The sequence below is a fragment of the Nerophis ophidion genome, linkage group LG14, assembly GCF_033978795.1.
Source record: "Nerophis ophidion isolate RoL-2023_Sa linkage group LG14, RoL_Noph_v1.0, whole genome shotgun sequence".
Taxonomy (NCBI): Eukaryota; Metazoa; Chordata; class Actinopteri; order Syngnathiformes; family Syngnathidae; genus Nerophis; species Nerophis ophidion.
The window spans coordinates 18864334-18882712 of NC_084624.1; the positions used below are offsets into that span (position 1 = coordinate 18864334).

The following is an 18379-nucleotide window of genomic DNA, read 5'->3' on the forward strand; positions in this document are numbered from 1 at the left end:
TTGTTCTTTGTACTATGTAAAAACTCTACGTTTGAAGAGTTTTTTGAAAAGGATCATATTAGTACATTGTTTATTTGCTTAATCTATTCCATAATTGAATTCTATATACTGAAGGTCTTAAGAGTTGCACGTGCCTACTAATGTTTTAAATTACATGTTTATAAAAGTGATGTATCATATTGAAACTGTACACATGTTCTAAATAAACTTCAAACAACAATTGGTTTACTAACAAAATGAAAATAAATGCAATACATGCAGCAGAAAGACACAAAAATATTAGGCAAACAATTTGACGGAACGAACGCCGGAAGCGGACCTACATCGTTTTTACATAAACCAAAGTACTTCCAAACGATAAAGGAAATACAATAGATAACTGGAAATAAGTTAGCGAAAGAGAAGGTTAGGTTAGTAGTGGAAGATATTTTAGGGCTGCACTCAGAACACGTAGGATAAAAAGTATTATATACATATTTTAATAAAGACCGGGTTAAATAAAATAATGTAGAGCAGGGTTCCACCTCGGTCCACGCTCCATTTCAGAAGGTGGCGGTAATGCACACCAGAAGGTTGCAAAAAAGAAGAAGAAAGTACTTCCGGTTAGGATCTCTTTCGCCACAAAAACCTTGAGTAGCTTTTGTCATGTTGCGCAATGTTTTTGTCACATTTGGGACAACATCTGCGTCTTTAAAGCGTTACGTGCGACATACGCGTCTACCTTTAACTCTGTTGTCGCCACTGAGGACATTTACGGACTTGAAAGACGACACGACGACATTTGACTCTTCGCTGCTGGACTTCCTCGTATGCCCGCTGTCCAAAAAGACGCTCAGGTTAAAAAAGTCATGTGGTTTATTTTTACTACTGATTGAAATATTTGATTGTCACTTCCCTCAATTGTACACTTCTGCACTTATGTATATATATATATGCATATATATATATATATATATATATATATATATATATATATATATATATATATATATATAGATATATATATATAGATATAGATAGATAGAGAGAGGAATGATGGGAAGGTGGCAGAGGGGTTAGTGCGTCTGCCTCACAATACGAAGGTCCTGAGTAGTCAGGGGTTCAATCCCGGGCTGGGGATCTTTCTGTGTGGAGTTTGCATGTCCTCCCCGTGAATGCGTGGGTTCCTTCCAGGTACTCAGGCTTACTCCCACTTCCAAAGACATGCACCTGGAAATAGTTTGATTGGCAACACTAAAATTGGCCCTAGTGTCTGAGTGTGAATGTTGTCTATCTGTGTTGGCCCTGCAATGGGGTGGCGACTTGTCCAGGGTGTACACTGCCTTCCGCCTGATTGTAGCTGAGATAGGCACCTGCGCCCCCAAAGGGAATAAGCGGTAGTAAATGGATGGATGGAATTTAGTAGATGAATCAGCGCGCTGAAGCAGCAATTTTTTCGTGACATTATGTGTTGGCCATTTTTAAAGGGGTCCGTTTTTCCAAAACCAACTTTTCTCAACGTTCAAGTTTTGGAAACTAATGTGTCCGAGAACACTCATTCAATCCTGAAATACCAAACAATATCAAGCTTTTGAAACGGCAGCTTATCTACAAAGCTAGCTAGCAAAAAAATGCCATACACCCACATCACATGTTTTTTTTTTAACATTTATTTATAAATTTCAACATTCACAAGCAGTTCAAAATAATAATCAAAGTAAATACAAAAACAGTATAAAGCAGTGCCACTTTGTTTATTAAATACACACATATTTATATACAAACACACATATATATATATATATATACACACACGTATACATATATATATATATATATATGTATATATATATATATATATATCCATCCTTTTTCTACCGCTTATTCCCTTTGGGGTCGCTGGTGCCTATCTCAGCTACAATCGGGTGGAAGTCGACACCTCATTGCAGTACCCACACAGACAGACAACATTCACACTCACATTCACACACTAGGGCCAATTTAGTGTTGCCAATCAACCTATAACCAGGGGCATGTCTTTGTAAGTGGGAGGAAGCCGGAGTACCTGGAGGGGACCCACTCAGTCATGGGGAGGACATGCAAACTCCACACAGAAAGATCCCGAGCCTGGGATTGAACTCAGGACCTTCGTATTGTGAGACAGACCCACTAACCCCTCCTCCAATGTGTTGCCCTATATATATATATATATATATATATATATATATATATATATATATATATATATATATATGTATATGTATTTATGTGTATGTATTTATTTATGTGTATATATGTATGTGTATATATATGGGTATATATATATATGTATGCATATATATGTGTATATGTATATGTGTGTATATATATATATATATGTGTATATATATATATATATATATATATATATATATATATATATATATATATATGTGTGTGCGTGTATATAAATATGTGTGTATTTAATAAACAAAGTGCAAAGCCATAGGTTCAATCAATTTCAGTAAGTAACGTAAATTGGAAACACAGCATCATCGTTTTCACTGCTTTTTGATTGTTAGAGGTAGAGAGTGTTTTAATGTAGGGTTCGAAATACCATAACAACCCATCTCATCTGCTTGTTTTGATGCGTAACAAACAATGTACAAATGGCCACGCTCTCTGTTAATACACATCCGGTCTGATATCGCTAACAAAATAAAGGTTTTACAAAAAGTACCTTGCGCAAGCATAATGTACTTAAAGGCCTACTGAAACCCACTACTACCGACCACACAGTCTGATAGTTTATATATCAATGATGAAATCTTAACATTGCAACACATGCCAATACGGCCGGTTTAGTTTACTAAATTACAATTTTAAATTTCCCGCTGAGTTTCCTGTTGAAAACATCGCGGAATGATGACGCGTGTTTGTGACGTTATTGGTTGGAGGGGACATATTAGCCCAGCACCACTTATGGCTAAAATTTGTCTCTTTTCATCGCGCAATTACACAGTATTTTGGACATCTGTGTTGCTGAATCTTTTGCAATTTGTTCAATTACTAATGGAGAAGTCAAAGTAGAAAGATGTAGGTGGGAAGCTTTTAGCCTTTAGCCACACAAACACACAGGGTTTTCTTGTTTAAAATTCCTGGAGGCGAAGCTTTACTATGGATCAGAGCTGTCAAGCAAACATGGATCACGACTACATGTCAACCGGCAGTTTTCGGTGAGAAAATTGTGGAAATAAGTCGCCTCTTACCGGAGATCAGCGGAGCCAGCGTCCTCCGACTTTAATGTATTCTTTAACTCACTAAAACACTAGCAACACACAATAGGCAGACAAGGGATTTCCCAGAACTATCCTAGTAAATGTGTCTAAAAACATCTGAATCGCTCTCACTTACCCTCGCCTTTTTTTTTTTTTTTTTTAGGCCTTTACTCTAAATTTCCTCATTCCCCATCCATTGTCGCTTTCTCGGTCCGAATAGCTCTTGCTGCTGGAGGCTCACATTATAAACAATGTGAGGATGTGAGGAGCCCTACAACCACTGACGTCACGCGCACATTGTCTCCTACTTCCGGCAAAGGCAAGGCTTTTTTATTAGCGACCTAAAGAATTGTTGTTGTTGTATTTAATTAAAAAACGATTTATAAAATATTATTTGACACAAAAGGAACACACTCTTATGGTGGTAAAATAGTGTAAAAAAAACAACTTTTCAAAACAAAACAAAAGACTGAAGTTTATTGTTGTTGTTTTTTGTCTTAAATTTACTGTTATTACTATTATTTTACTTGCTGTCGTTTATTCATTACTAACATCCATGTTTTATCTGTATTTAAAGTTGAATTTTGGTGGTAAAATAAATTCTGTTTTCAAATGAATGGATAATCGTGATTACAATATCAATCAAAATAATAGAGATTAGTATTTTTGCCAGAATTGTCAAACCCTAAATTGCCATTAGTCCCTAAAATGTATAATCAAACCCTGGAGGGCGTGGTGGAGATATTTATAGAACAATGTCGCCATCCTCCAAACTTGATCCAAACCAACCTTTTTAGATATGTGACATTTTTCCCAACATGTAACACACCAGGATAATCATTGAGTTCTTTCTTTTTCTATATCGTCTTGTTGTCGCTATGTACTCAGTGACCTAGTGGTTAGAGTGTCCGCCCTGAGATCGGTAGGGACCCATTACCTCATTGCTTGGCACTCATCATTAAGGATTGGAATTGGGGTTTAAATCACCAAAAATGATTCCCGGGCGTGGCACTGCCGCTGCCCACTGTTCCCCTCACCTCCCAGGGGGTGATCAAGGGGATGAGTCAAATGCAGAGGACAAATTTCACCATCCCTAGTGTGTGTGTGTGTGTGTGTGTGAGACAATCATTGGTACTTTAACTTCTGGGGAAGAAAGGCTTGTAGATCCACATGCCTGCTTTGTCCACTGTTGCTATTGCTAACAAAATGTAGAGAGTAGTTTAAACGTATATCTGTCATTAGACTTGACGTGGGAGCGCTAAAAACATGGATGACGAGAAGAAGACAAGTCAAAGTGGAGGCACGTAAATAAGACCGCCCACAAAACGGAGCATTTTAAAGAGAAGATGGTCTAATCTATGAAAAATATTGACCAAAGAACCACCATTAAATGCTATGTAGACCACAAGGAAGTGTTTTGAAGGTAGAAAAAAAATCACAATTTGACCACTTTATGGCAATGCAATCCAATAGTGCATTGTATATTGAAAATTAATCATGATTTTCTTATTTGTTAATTGATTTTAACAGTTAAATGTTGTTAATTTGTGAAAATAAAAGAAAATTACCTTCGGAAGATGACTCCCACTGTATTTCAAATATAGAGTATTTATGATGGGTTGGCACTCGTCTTAGTTTCCATGCCGTCTACAACAAAGCAATATCCTGCTGGTACTTTCTCCTTACTACTTTAGGCAGGTTGTAAGCCGTGTGTACAGTAGCCAACAATTGCACTGTGACTTTGGAGAAATGTTAAGTAAAATTAAAAGTACTCATCCAAATAATTACTTGAGTTAAAAGTATCCAAAAAAACCACTCAAGTAATGACTCACTTCTGATTTAATGAGTAGCTATTTTTATTGGTACTTGCACTACACTGTAGTCTGTGCATGCATGTGAGAGACACTACAGCATGTACTACAAAAATGCACATTTTACATTAATTTATGTCGTTATAACAGATCTAATGTTAGCATATGCTCAACTAAAACATTAAAAAAAAAAAAACATCTACAACTTACCACAGCATGTTTTCTTATGTTGGGAGTAGACTTCTTGAAGGCTGAAATGTGACCATTTCTACTGACACACATAAAAGTGCATGACATAAATGTTCTTTTCGATAGTTTGTTACTGAACATTGAATAGTCGTGCCACCTCTTCTGACATCATGTCACCTTGTACAGTGTGTAGGATGAGTCTGGCCCTTGGACTGCCAGGCTTGTCTGATTGGTGAGATGGAGTCAAACGTCACCAGTGTTTACATTGGACTGGTGATACTGTGCCAGCTGAAATTAGTCTCTGTAAATCCAAAATAATACATCTTTGCTAGCAGTAATCAATGATTATGAATAAATGTAATGATATTAATAAATGAAACTCGATGTAACAAAACAGGGCAGGTAGAATTTATCCCAAAAGTTATTGAAGTCAATGTAACAGAGTAAATTACCTGCTCAGTGGCCTTGTCGTTATTGTCTGCCCTGAGGTCGTGAGTTCAAACCCCGGCCAAGTCATACCAAATACTATAAAAGTGGGACCATTATCTCCCTTCAAGGGTTGGAATAGAGGGTTAAATCACCAAAATGATTCCCGATCGTGGCCACTGCTACTGCTCCCCTCACCTCCCCGGGTGGGGTGGGGGAGACAAGGGGTGTGGGTCAAATGCAGAGGATAATTTCACCACACCGAGTGTGTGTGACCGTCAGTGGTAGTTTAACTGTAAAGTGTGTTTACCTACCTCTAGTATATCTATAGTATATATGGTTGTGGTTATGCTTTTCTAATTGTTTTCCTCCCTCCAGGTTTGATGAGAAGACCAACGAGCTGATCAATGACGAGCTGGGAATCGCGTACCCCATCACTGACGGCATTCCCAACATGATCCCCCAGGAAGCCAGACTTTTAGAGAAGACTTCTCCTGCACAAGGACACAATCTCCCATCTTGAATACAACTCAATTCATCTTGATGGGCGCTGCTGGTGTTCATTGATCCATCAGAAGAGTGTTTATGAAGTTAGAAATATTAATAAGTGAGCAAGTATGTTCTCCCTGTCTGTGATGGTTGGACTGGTGCCCATCATGTCTCTATTTGGTTTGTTCTATTCTGCTGCAGTGGATGAGAACTTCCCTCAAGGCTGCACCAGCATTAATAATGTGTGTTTCTACAGCCTGCTGCTTCCTGTCACCATCCCTGTCTATGTCTTCTTTCACCTGTGGAGCTGGATGGGAATCAAGCTTTTCAGGCATAACTGAAATAAGGAAAAAATAATAAAATGTTTACTGTGTTTTTCTGAATGGTGCTTATGTTCTTTCAAAGTCCTCACTTGGCTTGAAATTTGAGGAACAGCGCCCGTGCAAATAGGAGGTTGAGGCCATCAATGAAACCTGTCACCACTGAATGGCACCGTGACTAAATCAGGAAGTGTGTTAGCATAGATACAAGATGTCATAGCACCAAATATGATGGTGATCTGACTTAGTGGAGCAGAGTTCTGTTTACATTTTTGTGACAAACTAAAAATTCAACTGGCAGCACAGGTGCCAAATCCAGCCCAGAAATTACACCATATCTGTCTCTCAGTTCAATTCAAAACATAGGAAACAAAATTTGTTGCAGCAAGTTTCTAAAAACACGAGACTGTTCCTGTTGTATCTTATCTTGCTGATTGTATTGTACCAATGTCCTGGCAAGAAATCTGCATTCAAAGAACTCTGGCTTATTAATGATTCCCAGAGCCCCAAAAAAGTCTGCGGGCTATATAGTGTTTTCTCTTTGGGCTCCAGTACTCTGGAATGCCCTCCTGGTAACAGTTAGAGATGATACCTCAGTGAAAGCATTCAAGTCCCATCTTAAAACTCACTTGTGTACTCTAGCCTTCAAATAGACCCCCCTTTCAGAGAAGTTGAACAACCGTTTCTTTTCTGCTCCACGAGGGAGAGGGGGGCACATATTCGGTGACCACAGATGTTGCGCTAGCTGTCCAAAGTCGGGACCCAGAGGGTTGGGGGGGTTCCCACATCTGCGGTTCCCTCCGAGGTTTGTCATTGTCATCCCATTGAGTTGAGTTTTTTCTTGCCCTGATGTGGGATCTGAGACATTGTTGTAGCCCTTTGAGACACCGATGATTTAGGGCTACATAAGTGAACATTGATTGATTGATTGTTGTATGGAGGAACCTGGACCACTGTAAACACATTTTCAGATCTTTGCATTCACATTTTGACCTTGCAAGCAAACACAACACTGGGGTCCATACCTGTGGTTTACAAAACCCAAAAGCAGTGAAGTTGGCACGTTGTGTAAATGGTAAATAAAAACAGAATACAATGATTTGCAAATCATTTTCAATATTCAATAGTATAGACTGCAAAGACAATATATTCAACGTTCAAACTAGAAACCTTCGTTATTTTTTGCAAATATTACCTCATTTGGAATTTGATGCCTGCAACATGTTTCAAAAAAGCTAGCACAAGTGGCAAAAAATACTGAGAAAGTTGAGGAATGCTCAACAAACACTTATTTGGAACATCCCACACGTGAACAGGCTAATTGGGAACAGCTGGGCACGTAAGCGGCTAAGCCCGTGACCTTCGATCCCTCAGGCAATACTGCATCCAAAAGTGAAATCAGTGTGTAAGGGATATCACCACATGGGCTCAGGAACACTTCAGAAAACCACCGTCAGTAACTACAGTTGGTCGCTACATCTGTAAGTGGAAGTTAAAACTACTAGCCAAAGGGAATGCCATTTATCAACAACACACAGAAACGCCGCCAGCTTTGCTGGGCCAGAGCTTATCTTAAAATGGACTGATGCAAAGTGGAAAAGAGTCCTGTGGTCTGACGAATCAACATTTCAAATTGTTTTTGGAAACTGTGGACGTCTTGTTCTCCGGAACAAAGAAGAAAAAGAACCATCCGGATTGTTATAGGCGCAAAGTTCAAAAGCCAGCATCTGTGAATTACACAACGTGCCAACTTCACTGGTTTTGGGTTTTGTACATAACTGAGGCACTCCTCAAGGCCCTCCATTGAAGTCTCCTTTTTGTCAGTTAAATCTTTTTTTCATAATATATATTTTTTATTCTTTAGCTTGTTTACTTCAGAAGCAGTCAGTAGTCGTTTGTTCAGATTTTTCCGTTGTACTAGTAGTGTTCCTTGAAGGTTCCATTTTATGGCCTCTCATCATTTTGTTATTCAACTGGTGACCCGTGAGTTCACTTCAAAAGCATTGTGAAAGACTCACATTTTTGCAGCAGAATCTTTAAAACACAATAGTGCTGTCATAAAGATGATCGTTCATCTGCTTTTTTGTAGAAGGTCCTTAAAAAAAGATTAGCACCCCTGTAACTGACAAGATGAGTAGAGCAAAATCAGATGACTACTGTAGAGGACGGTTGTTCTTTAGAGTATTAAAAATACATCATCACCCTGGTTCTTAGCTTTCTTTTGTGTGGCCTCCAAAACAATTTAGTTGAATATCCCTGGTGTAGCATAAATCAGTTGCCCATCTGACTGATACAGGGCAAAAAGCAACTTACAAAGGTTTTCATTCAGCTGAACAAACATCACCCAAATAACAAACCCATACAGTTTTATACAAACCCCGTTTCCACGAGTTGGGAAATTGTGCTAAAGGTAAATATAAGCGGAATACAATGATTAACAAATCCTTTTCAACCCATATTCAATTGAATGCATTACAAAGACAAGATATTTGATGTTGAATCTCATAAACTTTATTTTTTTTTGCAAATAATAATTAACTTAGAAATTAATGGCTGCAACACGTGCCGAAGTAGTTGGGAAAGGGCATGTTCACCACTGTGTTACTTCACCTTTTCTTTTAACAACACTCAATAAACGTTTGGGAACTGAGGAAACTAATTGTTGAAACTTTGAAAGTGGAATTCGTTCCCATTCTTGTTTTATGTAGAGCTTCAGTCGTTCAACAGTCCGGCGTCTCCGCTGTTGTAATTTACGCTTCATAATGCACCACACATTTTCGATGGGAGACAGGTCTGGACTGCAGGTGGGCCGGGAAAGTACCCGCACTCTTTTTTTTACGAAGCCACACTTTTGTAACACATGCTGAATGTGGCTTGGCATCGTCTTGCTGAAAAAAGCAGAGGCGTCCATGAAAAAGACGGCGCTTAAATGGCAGCATATGTTGTTCCAAAACCTGTATGTACCTTTCAGCATTAATGGTGCCTTCACAGACGTGTAAGTTACCCATGCCTTGGGCACTAATGCACCCCCATACCATCACAGATGCTGGCTTTTGAACTCTGCGTCAATAATAGTCCGGATGGTTCGCTTCCCCTTTGGTCCGGATAACACGATGTCGAATATTTCCAAAAACAATTTGAAATGTGGACTCGTCAGACCACAGAACACTTTTCCACCTTGCATCAGTCCATCTTCGATGATCTTCGCGGCGTTTCTGGACGTTGTTGATAAATGGCTTTCGTTTTGCATAGTAGAGCTTTAACTTGCACAGTAAGCAGCACATGCGTGGAATTAAGGTAAATAACAACAAATATTAACTATTTACTTAATTACATGTTGTAAAATTAGTTAGTTATATTCCATTTGTGTAGTTATTAGCCTCAACCCGTGTAATCAAAATGCTAATGTTAACAAGCTAACGTAAAAGTCGATGTTTGTGTTGTCGGCGTGAGATAAACACTGACATGTATTATTTATATATTGTTATTTACAGCTGTAAGGGCCTCTTGTGTGCTTATTGGAGGACATTTAGGACATTTGCACAAGTAAACACGCTGCAGAACTGCTCGTATCGGACATTTTACATGCAAGTATATATAGCTGATATTGTTTTTTTTGGCTGATATGGGACCAATAGCCAAAATCAATATCGGATTGGAACAGCCCGAAACTCCTAACTGTATATTGTTGTTTTTTAATGATAATGGTCCTTACACTATCTGCTGAAAAAACGTTGGCCCCTTGGAAAAATCTAATTGTCGAGTTTGGTGTAGTATCTGTGATTCTGCCTTCTCACTGCCCAATTTACTGAGCTCCCCGATCCGTCAGCTTACGCGCTAAAAGTCCATCACTTCTGTTCCTGACTTGACGGTAGTTTTTCTAAAATATAGGCATCTTACTATTTTGTTTAAAAAACAGTGCATCAAAGTATCTACTGTTAACCTGAAATAATCAAAAACCACAGTTGAGGAATATAATAACGTTACTTTATCCACATTGTTTACTAAGCCAGTGTTAATTTTGATCAGCAGTTATTAATTTTGTTTTAGTCTGTCTTTTGACGAAAATGTATTTTACTTCATCACATTTTACTCACATTTTAGTTATTTAAATGAATTTAGTTGTAGATGGATGGGTTTAGTTTTATTCAACCAAATTCCTCAATATTTTAGTCGAAAAAAATTACAGTAAATTTTGTGCAACTAAAATATAAAGTAAAACAGATAACGCATTTTTGAAGATGTCTTGAAATCACTAATCATTAATCATCATTGCAGCGCAGCTCAAAAACAACAAGACCTGCACTCCATGAATATTTCAATAAGTACATTTTACACTAACTTAACTGTGTGTTATTATTTTAACTGAAATTAAGCCGTTTTCCGATGTTGAATAAAATATGATTAAAATGGTCATATGAAGAAACTAGTTTTGCTCTATATTTTGTATTATTACACCGAGTGTGCAGAATTGGCGTATTGGTGACTGTCCCATATAAATATACCAACAAGTCTTATAAATGTAGGACATATTGCGCTCTACCACGGTATCGAGCACTATTCTCTGGATAATCCAATCAAGACATATATATATATATATATATATATATATATATATATATATATATATATATATATATATATATATATGTCTTGATTGGATTATCCGAGACATATTGCGCTCTACCACGGTATCGAGCACTATTCTCCGGATAATCCAATCAAGACATATATATATATATATATATATATATATATATATATATATATATATATATATATGTATATATGTCTTGATTGGATTATCCGGAGAATAGTGCTCGATACCGTGGTAGAGCGCAATATGTAGGTGTGGGAAAAAATCACAAGACTACTTCATCTCTACATATCTGTTTCATGAGGGGTTCCCTCAATCATCAGGAGATTTTAATGGAAGCATTCACATACAATGGTTTGTATAGAGCACAGAGTGGGTGGGTACAAGCAGGCGTAGGGTGTGGTGATTGGCTCATGTGTTACCTAGGAGGTGTTTCCGCCTGTGGCGGCATGTTGAAATGATTTCACTGCGCTTGTTGAGGGATGATAGCTCTGGATGATATATAATAAACAGTTTCTCTTTTAAGCATAAGTTGCATCTTTTATTACCACTGTTGTAAGGTGTGCTGGATGCAAGAATTTGCCATGTTATTGAATATTCAACATTATTGTCTTTGAGGTTCCAAATGTGTTTGCTGAGTTCGGTAGAATTCTGCAAAGTCTGGTTTCTAAAGGAGGCGTTGTGATTATTCCATCTTGTTTTGAACGCTCCTTCGGTTAATCCTACGTACGTGTCGGATGTGTTAATGTCCTTGCGTATTACCTTTGCTTGGTAAACGACTGATGTCCGTAAGCACCTTCCGTTGAGAGGGCAATCAGGTTTCTTGCGACAGTTACATTCATTATTGGTTTCAGAGTCGTTTAGTCTGGGGGTAGGCAGTCCTTTTGCAATTGCTTTGTTGTGGTTTGAAATGATTTGTTGCATGTTATTCATACAGCTGTAGCTCAATTTAATGTTGTTCTTGTTGAATATTTTTCTTAGGGTGTTGCCTTTGGGGAAGTGTTTGTCGATCAGAGTGAGGAACTTGCGGCCGATGTTGGTTGAGACGTCTTTGCTGAATGGCGGATTGTACCAGATGATGTTGTTTCGTTTTCTGCTCTTTTTTGGTTGGTTTCCTGGGGTGGGTTCATAGGTGAGGGTGAAGTTGTATCCACTTTCATCAAGTGCTTTCTGGTACGGGGGGGTTGCTTGGTCGAATTCAGCTTTGCTGGATGACAGCATCGATAGCCTTTTATTAATTCCGGTAGGTATTCTTTTCGTGGTGGTGGGTGGGTGGTTGCTGTCGTGGTGCACGTATTGGAGTGTTGTGTTGGGTTTCGTGAATGGTTGGTAGCTGTTATTTCTCAGGTTGAAAGTGACGTCGAGGAAGTTGACGGTTTGCTTGTTGGCTTCAATCGTGATCCGTAGGCCGTTTTCTTTGACGATTTGGCATATGCGCTTCTTGGTGTTCTCGCTGCTCCTTGGCGAGGCGCGGCACACTGCCAGTCCATCATCACGGTAAATACCAAGGTTCAGGTTGAGGCTAGCAAGCTGGGAGAGGAGGAAACTCCCAACGAGTTCGCACGTTTCTGCTCCGTCAAAACTCCCCATAGTAACGTCAAATGTTGAATTGTTCTTTTTTTGCCATGGTGTACTGTTGTGGATGAGTATGGAGTTCTTTGCGTGGATGATGATGTTTCTTTCGTTGCCTGTGATTGAGTCGTAGTCCGAGGCGAAGTTTAGTGCTTGGGTCAGTAGGTCTTGCGTGATGGAAATTGACATTGACAAATTGACATTTGTTGAGCACTGTACGACGATCCGAAATGGAAAAGTTCAGCATCGACTACTCCACGAAGAACATTCCCATACCCGCGCAGAAGGACTACAAGCAAAGACTCATAGAAAAGACGGAACACTTCCTAAGAAGGATGCGGTGGAAAGCACACTTTTTCCTCCACCCTGAAACAAAAGGAACGCAAAAGGAAACTTACGGATTCAAATCTACCAAGAACCCACCCACAGTCAAGGAATTAAAGGACTTTGAGAACGACATGCTCAAAATGATACAATCAGTCAAATTTAAGCCAGCCCGCAACCCATTCCTCACCAAGCTGAAAAATGACACGGAGTGCATCAAGAAAGTAAGCAACCTCATCATAGCCGCCGATAAAACCACAAACTTCTCCAGAATGGACATACCAGAACATAACTCTTTACTGGACAAAAGCATCACCAAATCATACAAAAAAGCGCAACCCAACACTTTACAGAACATCCACCTGGAAAACAAGCGGATCGCAACCGAACTGGACATTGAGGACAGGGTGGACGCCACAGCCAACAAAGAAGCCTTCATCACACTGAAGGACCACAAACCCAACTTCGCAAATAACCCAACATGCCGACTAATAAACCCAACTAAATCCGAAATAGGAAAAATCAGCAAAATAATCCTGGACAGAATCAACGCAAAAATCAAGGACAAAACACCACTCAACCAATGGAGAAATACAGCAGCAGTAATCAAATGGTTCAACAACATCCAAGACAAACAACAACACAACTTTATCTCCTTCGACATCGAAGAATTTTACCCTTCCATCACGCAAGACCTACTGACCCAAGCACTAAACTTCGCCTCGGACTACGACTCAATCACAGGCAACGAAAGAAACATCATCATCCACGCAAAGAACTCCATACTCATCCACAACAGTACACCATGGCAAAAAAAGAACAATTCAACATTTGACGTTACTATGGGGAGTTTTGACGGAGCAGAAACGTGCGAACTCGTTGGGAGTTTCCTCCTCTCCCAGCTTGCTAGCCTCAACCTGAACCTTGGTATTTACCGTGATGATGGACTGGCAGTGTGCCGCGCCTCGCCAAGGAGCAGCGAGAACACCAAGAAGCGCATATGCCAAATCTTCAAAGAAAACGGCCTACGGATCACGATTGAAGCCAACAAGCAAACCGTCAACTTCCTCGACGTCACTTTCAACCTGAGAAATAACAGCTACCAACCATTCACGAAACCCAACACAACACTCCAATACGTGCACCACGACAGCGACCACCCACCCACCACCACGAAAAGAATACCTACCGGAATTAATAAAAGGCTATCGATGCTGTCATCCAGCAAAGCTGAATTCGACCAAGCAACCCCCCCGTACCAGAAAGCACTTGATGAAAGTGGATACAACTTCACCCTCACCTATGAACCCACCCCAGGAAACCAACCAAAAAAGAGCAGAAAACGAAACAACATCATCTGGTACAATCCGCCATTCAGCAAAGACGTCTCAACCAACATCGGCCGCAAGTTCCTCACTCTGATCGACAAACACTTCCCCAAAGGCAACACCCTAAGAAAAATATTCAACAAGAACAACATTAAATTGAGCTACAGCTGTATGAATAACATGCAACAAATCATTTCAAACCACAACAAAGCAATTGCAAAAGGACTGCCTACCCCCAGACTAAACGACTCTGAAACCAATAATGAATGTAACTGTCGCAAGAAACCTGATTGCCCTCTCAACGGAAGGTGCTTACGGACATCAGTCGTTTACCAAGCAAAGGTAATACGCAAGGACATTAACACATCCGACACGTACGTAGGATTAACCGAAGGAGCGTTCAAAACAAGATGGAATAATCACAACGCCTCCTTTAGAAACCAGACTTTGCAGAATTCTACCGAACTCAGCAAACACATTTGGAACCTCAAAGACAATAATGTTGAATATTCAATAACATGGCAAATTCTTGCATCCAGCACACCTTACAACAGTGGTAATAAAAGATGCAACTTATGCTTAAAAGAGAAACTGTTTATTATATATCATCCAGAGCTATCATCCCTCAACAAGCGCAGTGAAATCATTTCAACATGCCGCCACAGGCGGAAACACCTCCTAGGTAACACATGAGCCAATCACCACACCCTACGCCTGCTTGTACCCACCCACTCTGTGCTCTATATAAACCATTGTATGTGAATGCTTCCATTAAAATCTCCTGATGATTGAGGGAACCCCTCATGAAACAGATATGTAGAGATGAAGTAGTCTTGTGATTTTTTCCCACACCTACATATATATATATATATATATATATATATATATATATATATATATATATATATATATATATATGTCTTGATTGGATTATCCAGAGAATAGTGCTCGATACCGTGGTAGAGCGCAATATGTAGGTGTGGGAAAATATCACAAGACTACTTCATCTCTACAGAACTGTTTCATGAGGGGTTCCCTCAATCATCAGGAGATTTTAATGGAAGCATTCACATACAATGGTTTATATAGGGCACAGAGTGGGTGGGTACAAGCAGGCGTAGGGTGTGGTGATTGGCTCATGTGTTACCTAGGAGGTGTTTCCGTCAGAGGCGGCATGTTGAAATGATTTCACTGCGCTTGTTGAGGGATGATAGATCTGGATGATATATAATAAACAGTTTCTCTTTTAAGCATAGGTTGCATCTTTTATTACCACTGTTGTAAGGTGTGCTGGATGCAAGAATTTGCCATGTTATTGAATATTCAACATTATTGTCTTTGAGGTTCCAAATGTGTTTGCTGAGTTCTGTAGAATTCCGCAAAGTCTGGTTTCTAAAGGAGGCGTTGTGATTATTCCATCTTGTTTTGAACGCTCCTTCGGTTAATCCTACGTACGTGTCGGATGTGTTAATGTCCTTGCGTGTTACCTTTGCTTGGTAAACGACTGATGTCTGTAAGCACCTTCCGTTGAGAGGGCAATCAGGTTTCTTGCGACAGTTACATTCATTATTGGTTTCAGAGTCGTTTAGTCTGGGGGTAGGCAGTCCTTTTGCAATTGCTTTGTTGTGGTTTGAAATGATTTGTTGCATGTTATTCATACAGCTGTAGCTCAATTGAATGTTGTTCTTGTTGAATATTTTTCTTAGGGTGTTGCCTTTGGGGAAGTGTTTGTCGATCAGAGTGAGGAACTTGCGGCCGATGTTGGTTGAGACGTCTTTGCTGAATGGCGGATTGTACCAGATGATGTTGTTTTCGTTTTCTGCTCTTTTTTGGTTGGTTTCCTGGAGTGGGTTCATAGGTGAGGGTGAAGTTGTATCCGCTTTCATCAAGTGCTTTCTGGTACGGGGGGGGTTGCTTGGTCGAATTCAGCTTTGCTAGATGACAGCATTAATAGCCTTTTATTAATTCCGGTAGGTATTCTTTTCGTGGTGGTGGGTGGGTGGTTGCTGTCATGGTGCACGTATTGGAGTGTTGTGTTGGGTTAAGCACTTGATGAAACCAGACTTTGCGGAATTCTACAGAACTCAGCAAACACATTTGGAACCTCAAAGACAATAATGTTGAATATTCAATAACATGGCAAATTCTTGCATCCAGCACACCTTACAACAGTGGTAATAAAAGATGCAACCTATGCTTAAAAGAGAAACTGTTTATCATATATCATCCAGATCTATCATCCCTCAACAAGCGCAGTGAAATCATTTCAACATGCCGCCTCTGACGGAAACACCTCCTAGGTAACACATGAGCCAATCACCACACCCTACGCCTGCTTGTACCCACCCACTCTGTGCCCTATATAAACCATTGTATGTGAATGCTTCCATTAAAATCTCCTGATGATTGAGGGAACCCCTCATGAAACAGTTCTGTAGAGATGAAGTAGTCTTGTGATTTTTTCCCACACCTACATATATATATATATATATATATATCTCACATACCTCTTTTGTGTGTTGTCAAGTTGTGCAATTAATAGCTGAACGATTATAGTGCACTGTACAAGTATCTTGCTTATTAGATTGGAGGGCAAGCTGGCCCATGGTGTACAACAAAAGTACCGTAGTTTCCTTACTACCAAGTGCACTGAAAATCTTTTTTTTTTCTTAAAACTCGACAGTGCACCTTATAACCCGGTGCGCCTAATGTACAGAATAGTTCTGGTTTTGCTTACTGACCTCCAAGCAATTTAATTTGGTACATGGAGTAATGATAGGTGTGACCAGTAGATGTTAGTCAAACATAAGAGATATGATAGCAATATGACTCAAGTAAACAACACCGACATTTTATATGTTCCATTGAGAATATAGAACATTACACATGGCACTCCAAAATCCAACAAAATGTTTAAGTACGACTTTGGTAAGCTCTGAAGCCGCACCGCTTGATGTACTTCAACATACGAGTATTACTATAGTGTGTGTATAAGGTAAGACCTATTACTTGGCGTTTTGTTTCGCAATATTATTCAGAAGCAACTTTTCTTACCTTCTGGTACCTGCTGATTGGTATTTGGGATCTGCATAAATCCTGAAAAATTGAAATCATCCGCCTTTGTAGTCAGTGCCGTAGTCAATAATCTTCTTCTTTTTCTCTATCTTCTTGTTATGGGACATTCATCCTCCGCTGTTGCCATTTCTAATATAAAATAGTGTAAAGTTCTTACTTATATCTGTCAGTAAACTCACCATGAAAGCGCTAAAACATACAGGTGTAGTGTGTTTACATTATTCACCCAAGGAAATTTAGTTATTAAAGAGTTCCGGTTGCACAGTTTTTCACGGGACACATTTTCAAAAAAATTCCCACTTTTCCCCAAATTCCCAAATTTCCAGGAAGTTCCCATTGAAATGAATGGGGCATTTTTACAAGTTGCACAATTCCCACATTTTTCAACCTACTCAAACCATTCCAACATCAACACATTCCCCTCATCCTGGACATTCCAACTAACACTTTCCCAAGTTCCAAATCAAATTTCTGTTTCCCTGGAAATTCCAACTCCTCAACATTTAAACCATTCCAACATTCAAACTATTCTTACATTCACACTACATTCTGTCAGCATTTCAGTTCAACTTCAGCATTGGAGCGTTCACACGCAATTCCTTCAGGAATTTCCTTAATCTAGTTTAGTCATTGTTTTTGTCAACATGGATTTTTTGAAAATGAGACCCATTACCTCCCTGCTTGGCACTCAGGATCAAGGGTTGGAATTGGGGGTTAAATCACCAAAATGATCCCCGAGCGTGGCCACCGTTGTTGCTCACTGCTCCCCTCACCTCCCAGGGGGTGTAACAAGAGGATGGGTCAAATGCAGAGGGTAATTTCACCACCCATAGTGTGTGTATGACTATCAGTGGTACTTAAACTTTAACTGTACAAAGCTGCTCTTTTCACCTTAGCTTTGAATCTGGGTGACCTTGTTGGTGGTTACTGTAGTTTGCTGTAACTAAATAGGCTTTATTTTTATATTTTTTGGGGAATGACTTTCGCTATCCAGACACATTGTTATTTTTGT

At 39.4% G+C, this 18379-nt stretch overlaps 2 protein-coding genes across 2 annotated transcripts; both read left to right on the forward strand.

Moving 5' to 3' along the window:
* The first annotated feature begins 559 nt into the window (after positions 1 to 559).
* On the forward strand, positions 560 to 6534 carry LOC133568237 (protein preY, mitochondrial-like). Its single transcript, XM_061920044.1, has 3 exons — positions 560 to 836; positions 6041 to 6269; positions 6408 to 6534. The coding sequence occupies exons 1-2, from the start codon at positions 646 to 648 to the stop codon at positions 6183 to 6185; spliced, it is 336 nt and encodes a 111-aa protein (XP_061776028.1). The 5' UTR covers positions 560 to 645; the 3' UTR covers positions 6186 to 6269; positions 6408 to 6534.
* Positions 6280 to 6534, forward strand: LOC133568238 (phosphatidylinositol N-acetylglucosaminyltransferase subunit Y-like). Its single transcript, XM_061920045.1, has one exon. The coding sequence runs from the start codon at positions 6280 to 6282 to the stop codon at positions 6490 to 6492; it is 213 nt and encodes a 70-aa protein (XP_061776029.1). The 3' UTR covers positions 6493 to 6534.
* Positions 6535 to 18379: the final 11845 nt, after the last annotated feature.

What these genes read in the sequence shown, in the direction of transcription:
- LOC133568237 (XM_061920044.1), top strand. Translation starts at nt 646, where the DNA reads ATGTTGCGCAATGTTTTTGTCACATTTGGGACAACATCTGCGTCTTTA. An exon ending in CTGTCCAAAAAGACGCTCAG is followed by an intron (nt 837 to 6,040) that starts GTTAAAAAAGTC and finishes TCCTCCCTCCAG; the next exon opens with GTTTGATGAGAAGACCAACG.
- LOC133568238 (XM_061920045.1), top strand. Translation starts at nt 6,280, where the DNA reads ATGTTCTCCCTGTCTGTGATGGTTGGACTGGTGCCCATCATGTCTCTA.